The sequence below is a fragment of the Oncorhynchus gorbuscha genome, linkage group LG01, assembly GCF_021184085.1.
Source record: "Oncorhynchus gorbuscha isolate QuinsamMale2020 ecotype Even-year linkage group LG01, OgorEven_v1.0, whole genome shotgun sequence".
Taxonomy (NCBI): Eukaryota; Metazoa; Chordata; class Actinopteri; order Salmoniformes; family Salmonidae; genus Oncorhynchus; species Oncorhynchus gorbuscha.
In genome coordinates, this window is record NC_060173.1 from 29277625 (window position 1) to 29288963 (window position 11339).

Consider the following 11339-nt stretch of genomic DNA (forward strand, 5'->3'; position numbering starts at 1 on the left):
TTTCATTCATGTCAACAACATCTTTAACCATTGGAATTTCTGATAGCTGAAGATTCCGCAACGCAGTTAGCTTTTTCAGCTGGACTGCATGTTTGTGTCCTGGATTCCTGCAAAAAAAACACAATAGTTAGCATAATTGCTAACTGCTAACAGAGGAAGTTAACGCTAGCAGTGCTAGAGTCAACACCAGTGGTATGTGTCTACGTCTGGGCTCAAATGTGCTAGGTGTGAGATCTATGCAAGAGAATCAAAATAAGGTGGAACTGATATATTTTGGAACAGATTATTTGTTAATTTATCATCAAGCAGATTTAGGAAGAGATTCTCTGGCTGCTAGCTGAGCTGCGGGAAAAACAAATGTACTTTGATGCAGACCAGGCACACACAATTTCAGTTCTGAATGCCTCCTACAGCCAAGGGGTCGATGAGTTGGGCAGTACTGACCTGCTCCAATCCACTGGACAGATGGTAAGCTCAACTCCGAGGCCAGTGGGAGACTGCACACTGGCAAGGTGGAGGTTGGGTAGGAGGCAGTCTGGTCGGCCTCCATATATTCTAGAAGGTCAGATCCCGCTATTGAACAGCTTTGCTCTGCTGGTGGTGGATATACCTGCTCCGGGAGTCAGTGCTGATCCTGGGAGTACACCAACAGCCAGCAGCCATCCAGGGGTGCTGACCAAAGGAAACAAGGTCCTTCATCTCCCCGATGATTCCGAAGCCATCCGCTGGTACATGTGCGGTGAAGCTGGCATGAGTCGAAGCACACCTCCTCCTCCTTGCCCGGGGCAGGCCCGTTCTGTTCCCCTTCTTCCTTCCCCATCGGATTCAATCACGACCACCATCGTTGTGGGCAGCTCAATGGTGTAATTAGTTGTTTTTTGGCCTGCTTGTGGGCCCACCAGGGTCTACTGTCACCCAGGTGCCCATGTCCAAGACATCAACTCCCTCCTGCCCTCAGTATTAAGACAACTATTCTAATATTGTCAACATTGTCAACCACGTTGGATTTAACGGCATTGGTTTTCGGAAATCTGAGGAACCAAAGGACTTAAACATTCTCTTGGACACCCTTGTTTGCACATGGAAGAGAACACTATAGTCTAACAAAAACGCTCCCAGAATCTTAATATCAATTTATTCCAGCCAATCATCAGTCCTTTGTGTCAGTGCCGAGCATGTTGAGTGCCCTTCCCTATAATCAATCATGCTGAGAATCGAATTAGTTTTCTATAAAATAACTGATCAAACACTATTTATTTCTGAAAGTTTGTTATGCACTTGCATCAGGCTGATTGGTTGGCTGTTTGAACCATTAAAGGGTGCTCTGCTATTCTTGGGTAGTGGAATGACCTTTGTCTCCCTCCATGTCTGAGGGCACACACTGTTTTTCGAGGCTTAAATTGAATATGTGGCAAACAGGAGTCACAATGTATTCCGCTACCAAACTCCGCAATTTACCATCCAGGTTGTTGGTTTCAGGTAGTTTTCACCTCTTCCACACCCACTTTGTGGAACTTGACTACAGTGCTCGTCTTTCGGTATTTGGTCCGTTATGCAGGAATATGAAGGCTCAGTATTTGTTGTTTGTATGTCATGCCTAGGGATTTTTTTTAAATTGTTGATAAGTTTGCTAAAGTGGTTGGCAATATGAAAGGGTTTTGTTATGAACAAGCCATCTGCCTCAATCACGGCAGTTGGAGCATAGTTAGGTTTTTTTTTCCTGGTGAAGTACTCCAGAGCGTTTTACAATCATTCTTTTATATAATTTACCTTTGTTCCATAGTATAGTTTCTTCTTATTTTTGTTTAGTTGCATGATTTCTCAATTTACTGTATGTTTGCCAGTCCTCTGTCAGACCTATTTGCTATTCCCTATGCATCATCCCTCTCAGCCATACAGTTTCAACTAGTCATCTATCCATGGGTGAATTTGGCAGTTCTAACAGTCAGGCTTGCGCCCATCAAGAAACTGTCAGTAACCAGAAGAAGCATCATACTCAACTGTCATTAAGGGGCTATTCAAATGCTCTGCTCACGCACTACACACATGCTTTCAGAGAAACGGCACCTCTATGCTGTATAAAAAAACATGAGGCTTCTGATTTGTGAGGTAGGCATCAATGAGGAGCACTCTGTCAAACCTCTCCCTCTCTCTCGTGTTGTGTGGGAGCGAATTGGAACATCGAGTACCTTCAGCACATTTAACATTCCTCTGATGGGGACTCAAACTCAGCCGCCCTACATACATCTCACCTCTGGGCAGAGGTGGTGGTAAACAAAATAGTGAGGTAGGGGTTCGGGAAGATTATGTCAAACAGAACACGTGCGAATGAATAGACATCTAATAACAGAAAACATTGAAATGTATGAACCTTTCTCTCCCCCTCCTATCTGCTGCTCTCTCCTCTCTCTCTCACAGCAGTGTGTGTGGGGAGCAGTGAGGATGACTGAGTACAAGTTGGTGGTGGTGGGGGCTGGAGGTGTGGGGAAGAGTGCACTCACCATCCAACTCATCCAGAACCACTTTGTGGATGAATACGACCCCACCATAGAGGTATGTACTGTTGATTTTTTAAAATTTTAACTCTGCAAGTCAGTTGAGAACAAATTCTTATTTACAATGACCGCCTAACCTGGCCAAACCCTATCCCAGACGACGCTGGGCCAATTTTGTGCCGCCCTATGGGACTTCCAATCACGGGCCTGTTGTGATACACCCTGAAATCAAACCAGGGTCTGTAGTAGGGATGCACCGACATTACATTTTTGCCCGATACGATATCAATATTCTCCTTGCCAAAAAAAACAATACCGGTAACCAATATTTCACATTTTTGCGACGATTTTAAGCATTATAGTACAGTTAAATTGTTGAAACACACACACTGACCAAAAAGTAATTTTGTTGGCATTTACATATGTCCCCATTACAAGTAAAACATAATCAAAACCGATTTCTTTCACTTACTTGCTGTGCTGTTTCGTTGTTCAGTCGTTTCATTCTCAACCAAGATTTCATCATACATGTCAAGCAGTGAAGTTTCAGCTCTGTCTGTCCGTGGTCTCGCTTCCCCGGTGCGCACTGTCACTGTCCGTTTTATCTTGTCCAGCTGTGTCTAACATTTCACGTAATCCCCGTTTCTTGTCTGCATCAAAGTAGCAGTCCTTGTACCCACCGACTCGCTTCTTCACAGCCTCTAGTCGATTACTTTCCAAGTTAACTGCCGACACAGACTGGGTCTTTGTTGAGCAGACGTTTCAATGCCATGACGGAGGGTATCACGCCTGCTGCAGACGCAGTTGAGTGGCTTATTTCTTGAGTCAGTTGTTCAAATAGCGCTAGGAGTGTGTTCATGTTTCCAGGTTTCAAACATGTTCTCAAATGCCATTGAAATGGCAGCAGCGGTATGAGAACCAGCACATTCTTGAGCAATACGACTTTCCTCAGTAGGAAATCCGCGTAGACCCACTGTGCTGTCAGACTCTGCATGCTCATGGAGCTGACGTCGCTCTTCCAAATGTCAGTCGGGAAGCTAATAGCAGTGACGCCCATAGCAAGTAGTTCAAGGATGTGCGTTTCTCCGGTAGGGCAACATCTGAAAGATAACGCCTACTTGGTAGTGTGTACGGCGAAAGCCAACATCATCCACGACAGAGGACTGTTTATCGTCGAGGGCAGAAATGTTCTTACTCTTTCAAATGACTGCTGGACTTGAACGTGTTTAGTTGTTGGAAGTGTGCACTTAGTTTGTTTTCTGCTTTTGTTCTAAGTAGTCGCTGAACGTCTGGGGATGATGCACTTTTAAATGAGTAATTCGGTTTGTGGTATTGAAAGATTTCACTTTCTCCCCTCTGGTAAGAACAGCAGCACAAACGTTGCATTTGGCCTTTTTGTTATCTTCCTTTGAAACTTCAAAATAGATCCACACAGCAGACATGGGCTAGGTTTGGAATGCTGTGTTGCACGTGTACTTCTGTATTGTTCGTGCCGTCATTGCGTTATATAGGTATGCACATCAGCTTTGACATCGGTTTTGCACGTTGACGTTAAATTAGACATCGGGCCGATGTTGGCATTTTTAGTTAATATCATCCTATTCCAATATGCTTACCGATATAGCGTGCATCCCTAGTCTAGTCTGACGCTAGTGGCACTGATATGCAGTGCCATAGACCACTGCGCTTCTCGGGAACCCAAGTGCGTTTCCAGAGCTTCTGTCCACATCTGTAGCTGATCACTGTGGTTGATGTCATGCGGATGTGGCCCCTCCCCTGGTCTGTAGTTAACGGAGTGGAGTAGGCTAGTGTGACTACTGGCTCACTGGAGAGACCACTTAACTACCAGATCTCATTACCAAACAGGCTACTCATTATCAATTAAATTCTCCAAATGTCAGGTTAAAAAATATGTATTTTTTTTTATTAAAAAATATTTTTTAACTACACCGCTTCTCCTAATTGAGTTCCTCTCAGTTCACTGTAAGATATTTTTAGAGACTGAGAGGGAACGTGTGCTTTCTCTTCCCTCCCTCTCTCTTTGTCACCACGCCTACCTCTGGCCAGACAATGTCCTTTTTGTGTGTGCATTCCTGGCCCCTATGCACTAGCACAGAAAGACCCTGCACCCTGTGTCTGTGTGTTGGGACGCTAAACCCTGCACTCTGCACCTTTTGATACCACTACCTCTTCTCTGGCCAGTCACACAGCATGGCCAGTCACATAGCATGGCCAGTCACACAGCACGCATGTGTGCCTGTGTGTGAGAGAGACTATCAATCAGGTCTCAGATCCAGACTCCTGCTTTAAGCCTAGTCAAGAGACATGTGTAAATGGTTGGTTAGTATACTGAACACGCATCAATGGATTTCAGCTTATACTTCATTAGCGCATTCATTACAGATTGTAGGGTGTTCACCCATAAAAGGATGAATTAATTCAAGGTTCATACAAATGTGTCCATTCCATAGAGAATTCAGAAAATAAATAATCCAAAACCCATGTCTACCTTATATGGTTCAAACATTACAGAAGATTTACTCTGAGAATATAGCATGTTTAGAGTGAATAGAATGTTATCACTGGAATGATCATGAAGTGCTGACTGCTCAATAGAACTCAAACATGCTGACCAGGCAATTTGTCCCCCCACACCAGACATAATCAGGACACCGGTTGAAATATCAAAACAAACTCTGAACCAATTATGTTAACTTGGGGACAGGTCGAAAAGCATTAAACATTTATGGCAATTTAGCTAGCTTGCTGTTGCTAGCTAGCTTGCTTGCTGTCTGAATTGGATATAAACATTGGGTTGTTATTTTACTTGAAATGCAGAAGGTCTTCAACTCTGACAATTAATCCACAGATAAAAGGTTCTATGTAATTTAGTTCTATGTAATTTATAATGACATTGGGCAAAGTAAAATATGTTTTGACATTCATTTCCTAGCACCCTCTTGAATTGCCCTGTTTTTCTCTACATTGTACAGCAGGTAGTGAATGCCCTACAGATGGTTTGTATGTTAATTTAGTGCACCAGGGGTTGAGTTTGTTAAATTGGTCCACAGCCACAGTTCCCTTTAACTTACACATCAAACCAATGTTTGTAAATCCTTAAACAGGAGTGAGCAAGTGCACACTTGGGTAGAGAATCATTCGGCAGTCTGTCTGTAGCAGTGTAACTGGAGGATGTCCCCCCCCCCCTTCAGGACTCATACAGGAAGCAGGTGGTGATTGATGGGGAGACGTGTCTGCTGGATATCCTGGACACTGCAGGTCAGGAGGAGTACAGCGCCATGAGGGACCAATACATGAGGACAGGGGAGGGCTTCCTCTGTGTCTTCGCCATCAACAACACAAAGTCCTTTGAGGACATCCACCAGTACAGGTGTGTGTTTGTGTCTGACCGGCCAGTGGGCTGTATGTGACGGTGGGGGGTCATGGCTGTCTTGTGTGAAAGCTCTCTGCAGCAGCTAGCTGGGTGACGTCATGCCTTAGCATTTAACACAGCAATAGAAAGCTTAGCCTTCCGCCTTGGAGTGATTACAGCACGCTGCCAATGAGATCGATCCTGCCTCAAAATAGACCAGAGGAGAGAAGAGCAGAAGAGGAACTCTTCCCAATGACATGGAGGGAGGGAGGGAGGAGAGTAGAGCAGAGGAGGAACACTCCCAATGACATGGAGGGAGGAGAGTAGAGCAGAGGAGGAACACTCCCAATGACATGGAGGGAGGGAGGAGAGTAGAGCAGAGGAGGAACACTCCCAATGACATGGAGGGAGGGAGGAGAGTAGAGCAGAGGAGGAACACTCCCAGTGACATGGAGGGAGGGAGGAGAGCAGAGCAGAGGAGGAACACTCTCAGTGACATGGAGGAGGCAAGAATTCCAGACGGAGATGATGGTAATCTATTGTCTCCACTCCATTTCTCCACTCCCCGCCTCTACTCCCCGTCTCTTTCTCTCCACTCCCCGCCTCTACTCCCCGTCTCTCTCCATTTCTCCACTAGGCTTGCATTGGGTATTACTGCTAGGTGGTGACGGTGAATTGAGGGGTTGATGTATAGACCTGACCCAGTCCATTTGGTCCGGTCACACAGTCATCTGACTGGCTGCTTGCTTAAGTGATTAGCTCATTCTGTTTGCTGCCTTCCCATCCATATCCTCATATACACAGCCATAGACATTGGGCATGCACATGCCAGGCACAACAACCTGGAATGCCACCGCTAGAAATCATCTAACCGGTTAACTGTCCTGCTTGTGACTGTGCTGAGCTCCAAACAGATCTGACCCTCTCCCCTCACACTCACAATTCCCCTGGCCTGCTGGCTAGATGGATGCTGGAGAGATGAGATCATACTGTTTGCTGCCCCATCCCTCCTCCAGCAGTACAGCACAGCCATTAGTGTCTGACTGTGGTGTTGTTTATGGAGAGAAGGGGAGGGAGGTAGGATCCTAATACATAAGGCTGAAATGACCCACAAACACCCTGTTCCTTCATTGGGAATTGATCGTGGCAACACTTTACAAAATGCATTAGTTGTGGTATGATGGTGTAACAGGTGGATATGTGCAGAGAAAGCTTATTATAGTTTGTTTTTATTTACATAAATTTTCTGATTGTTATTTGAAGTTAATTTGTGTTTCCATTAGTTTTCAGACCTGATTTGCTTGTTTTTATTTAGTTGTATAGCAATATTTCTATGTTGTTTTACTGTTTGGGACAGAAAGCATGTGAGGGAGACTAGGAACCATTTGTGCTGTATTGTTTTTTGGGATGTTACTTCTTGCAACTGGGGGGTAGTAATGCATAAAGTGCAAATGGGTCAGGCTATAGGTTAGGTTTAATTTATACATTAAACCATCTCAATGTGACTTGGATTTAAAAGGAATAGCGCTGAGACTTGTACAAAAAATATGGTGGAAAGAAATGATCTTGTCCAGGATTACTCCAATGCTTTTAAAAAAAAAATTGTGCAAGAATTAAGCTAGATACCTAGCCAATTTTTCAATTTAGCTAGTGATGGTGATGCACAAACTAGGCCTATTTGAAACATCACCACCCGCCAGATTCAGGATCTTGAAAGCCCCCTCCAAAGGCTTGAGAATCCCATTTAGTTTTTTAAATCATGTTGTTTTTTATTTTATTTTGGCTAGTTTTGGAGTCAGAGATAATAGTTTTAGTTTTTTTTCAAATGTTTGTAAATTATTTTATTTCAGTTAACTGAATTGTTTGTTCATGATTTGTTTCATTTTACTATAATAAACTTGGTGTAGTGGAGGGTAAATGCACTTTGCGGGAAAATTCATTGAAACTATAGTGAGCGTAACTTTTTTTCACAGCGATCAGAGTTTACCCACCTATTTTCACCACCACATCACTGGGTATGTGTACAAGCAGTTACTACTACAGTTACTCCAAATGATAGTTACTGTAGTTTCAGGCCCATGTAATGTCGAGTATGGTCCTCATATTTGAAGAAACGGGTTAAACCAAGCAGGGAACTGACCAGTGTCTTTCTGTCCTCCTGTAGGGAACAGATCAAGCGTGTGAAAGACTCTGACGACGTGCCCATGGTCCTGGTGGGTAATAAATGTGACCTTCCATCGCGTACCGTGGACACGCGGCAAGCACAGGAACTGGCCCGCAGCTACGGAATTCCCTACATCGAGACCTCTGCCAAGACACGACAGGTACTCTTACACACACACACACACACACACACACACACACACACACACACACACACACACACACACACACACACACACACACACACACACACACACACACAGAGATCAGTACGTGTCCCTCAGTGCTATGTGTGTGTGTGTGTGTCTATGTATGTATGTCTATATGTGTGTGTGTGTGCTTCTGGAGAGTTTGCTGCACTGAAAGTAAAGGGGCTGAATCATTTTGCACGCCCAATTTTTCAGTTTTTGATTTGTTAAAAAAAGTTTGAAATATCCAATAAATGTCGTTCCACTTCATGATTTTGTCCCACTTGTTGTTGATTCTTCACAAAAAAATACAGTTTTATATCTTTGTTTGAAACCTGAAATGTGGCAAAAGGTCAAGTTCAAGGGGGCCGAATACTTTCGCAAGGCACAGTGTGTGTGTGTGTGTGTATGTATGTGTGTGCAGTGCTGGGAACATTTTCTGCAAAAACACAGAAGTTATATTGTTGATGGCCATCAAGTTTACGAACTTGTAAATATGTAATGCCCACCTTTTTGCAGATTGTTCTGACTGTGTGTTTGGTTTATTTGCAGGGGGTAGAGGACGCCTTCTACACGCTAGTGAGAGAGATCAGGCAGCACAAGCTGAGGAAGCTCAACCCTCCGGACGAGAGTGGACAGGACTGCATGAGCTGCCGCTGTGTGGTGTCGTGATGGAGGTCGTTCAGAAACTCAGCCCATTATCAACTTTATCCCAAGCATAATCAACAACATGGTTCACAGCAGAGAGACACTGAATCCTTACACAATGTCTTAATCATTTCTGCTTCTCTCCCACAGGTTACCAGTTCGGGGTGAGGAGTGGACCTAGTGGCAGAATGGACTTAAAGAATGATGGTGGAGGATGAAACAACAACTAACTTTGAAACTGAAGTACAGTCTAAGAAAAGCAGACCAGGCTGACTGTACCATAGACATTTGGGAGAGGGGGGGATCTTGCCCCTGCCAGGCCAGGCCATACCAGGCTAGACTAGGCTGTCTGTCCCCTCTTTGAGTCCGTCTGCCAGAGCAACACCACTAATGACTGTTTCTCACCAGTGTGATCATGCTGGGCAGCTCCAATGAGTTCCTGCTAAGTTATTGTTTTACAGTCTCAACACTGGTCTTAAAGGGAGGTGTCACCGATCCAATCCCTGGTGAGTCCCCTTCACCAACACTTCAAAACCCTGATTATTATTATTTTTTTTTACATTTGACCCCCTGGAAAGACTGGACAGTAGTAGCCTAAATCCCCATCCCTAATTTAACCTCCCCCAGCCTCCTTGTTCCTCTCTAGAGGGGCTCTGCAGTAACCTCATTATTACGGATACAAGTATGGGGATGGAGCATGACAAAAGACACGCCAGATAGGATTTCTTTTTTTTACGGTTAGTTTAGCTGTCAAACCTAACTTTTTTTTTTTTTAAAGAGACTTTTTTTGTGATCGAAGGTTTTGAAGGTGATCATACTCGGCACTGTAAAGTAAGCCAGGATGTTTATTTTGTGTGATGGGCTGTTGCTATTTTAAGACCTGTCACCGTGAGGAAGTCCTTAATTGGGGCCCTTACGTGGGCATGGCTGTGGATCAGACCGATGGATGAACTCATTTTCCCAGAGTGCCATTGCCTTCCCCCACAGAAGTCTGTGTTTGCACATGTCAGTGTGCTAAAGAGTTCTCTTTGTGGAGTAATATAGTACTAGATATTGTAGGTTCTGGTGCAATAGCAATGTTTACTGTCTTACTAGGTTTAAGAATTGGGAATAAACTATCTCTCTCATCCCTATTTATTATTTGCTTGTATTTCTTGGGTGGAGAAGGGAGGGGTACATGAGTGATGTTTTACTTGCTGTTGCCTTCAAGGTTTGGCTGAATGATAGTTGGAAGGATGGGAGACTAACGTCATTCCTTGGTCCATGCAGTGCCATTATTTACCATGGGATGGTTATGTAGTGAAAGATTATTCGTGCACAGCCTTTCAGGGAAGTGGAACAAAATACCCTTTGAGATTGTGCTATTTTAAGACACTGGTGGCATCCATTTCTTTCCTATTCCTTTGCTTAGACAACAGTATGTTGTTTAGTATAGTTTGACATTTCTAGATTGCAAGTATCGGTCCTCACTGTGTTTTTAAGGCTCAGGAAACGGGAATGTCTAGAAATGTCTCGCCTTTGTATCTTATGTTCCAGGATTAAATCTGTGAAATTGAAATTCTAATGCACAAGACCTGCCTTAAATTACTGGTAATATGTGGGATAAAACTGTTTTGGCCTCATAAAATAACCTCTCATTCTACTCGCTACTGCCTCCTCAGTTGGATCTTTGGCTCCCTGAGAATATAATTTAATTCAAGCTGGTCATGTACGAGCCAACTTCATTTGCAAGAAAAGTCAGAGGAAAACGTTCTTCACTATAGGGGTTCGCTTGTGATATTTCTCAATTACATTTTAATCATTTAGCAGACGCTCTTATCCAGATATGTCTGGATATTGAATGGTGTAGATAGACCTACTACCTTTTGCGCTCTCTACAACACTAACCGCAGCATAGGGCTGCCAATACAAATGAACACTGCTTGGTCCTGTTTAACTTGCCTTAATATTTGTTAGCTAGTACTTCATGCCTTAGAGTAGTAAGTTTGCCTGAAGCAGGTGTTTCTGTGGTGGTCTGTCTGCTTTCCTCTGTGGATAACTGTTGTGAATCACTGGTGGTGATTGGAGATCTGCTCCTTCTGGGATTTGTTTCTTTCCCTTGACTAACAGACATGAGGAAAAACGAACTCTGAAACAGTCCAACCAGATGAGATTCTGTACAGCATGCCCCGTCTGATTAGCTAATGGTTTTGTGTGTGTTAGTCCAAACTAAGTTTGCCATAATTAAACAATCTTAATTCAATAAGTGTTCTTTTTACCTTATAAGAGCAACTGGCTTTTTCTCCCCCTCCTGTTTTTGAAAGTACTTACCCCCACAGTGACCCATATACTGTAGTACATTGTGATGCCTCATTAGACTTCAGTCAACACCTTGACCTCTTGTCTAGAAGATCGACTTTAACATTGGAAAATAATCAATTTATTCAGTTGCTAGAAACGCTTAATTTCACTGACTTTTTGCTGCTATCATAC

General features: G+C 43.7%; 1 protein-coding gene across 2 annotated transcripts in view; it reads left to right on the plus strand.

Annotated features, from left to right (window-relative positions):
* Window positions 1-11109, plus strand: part of LOC124035796 (GTPase HRas) — a 28043-nt gene extending 16934 nt beyond the window's left edge. Inside the window, exons 2-6 of one of the 2 annotated variants that reach the window (XM_046349544.1) lie at window positions 2422-2553; window positions 5708-5886; window positions 8033-8192; window positions 8772-8896; window positions 9018-11109. In XM_046349544.1, coding sequence (XP_046205500.1) covers window positions 2443-2553; window positions 5708-5886; window positions 8033-8192; window positions 8772-8891 — 570 coding nt within the window. In that variant the 5' untranslated portion in view covers window positions 2422-2442 and the 3' untranslated portion in view covers window positions 8892-8896; window positions 9018-11109. Of the gene's footprint in view, window positions 1-2418; window positions 2554-5707; window positions 5887-8032; window positions 8193-8771; window positions 8897-9017 lie in introns of both variants that reach the window. The other variant, XM_046349536.1, reaches the window with a different exon arrangement.
* Window positions 11110-11339: the final 230 nt, after the last annotated feature.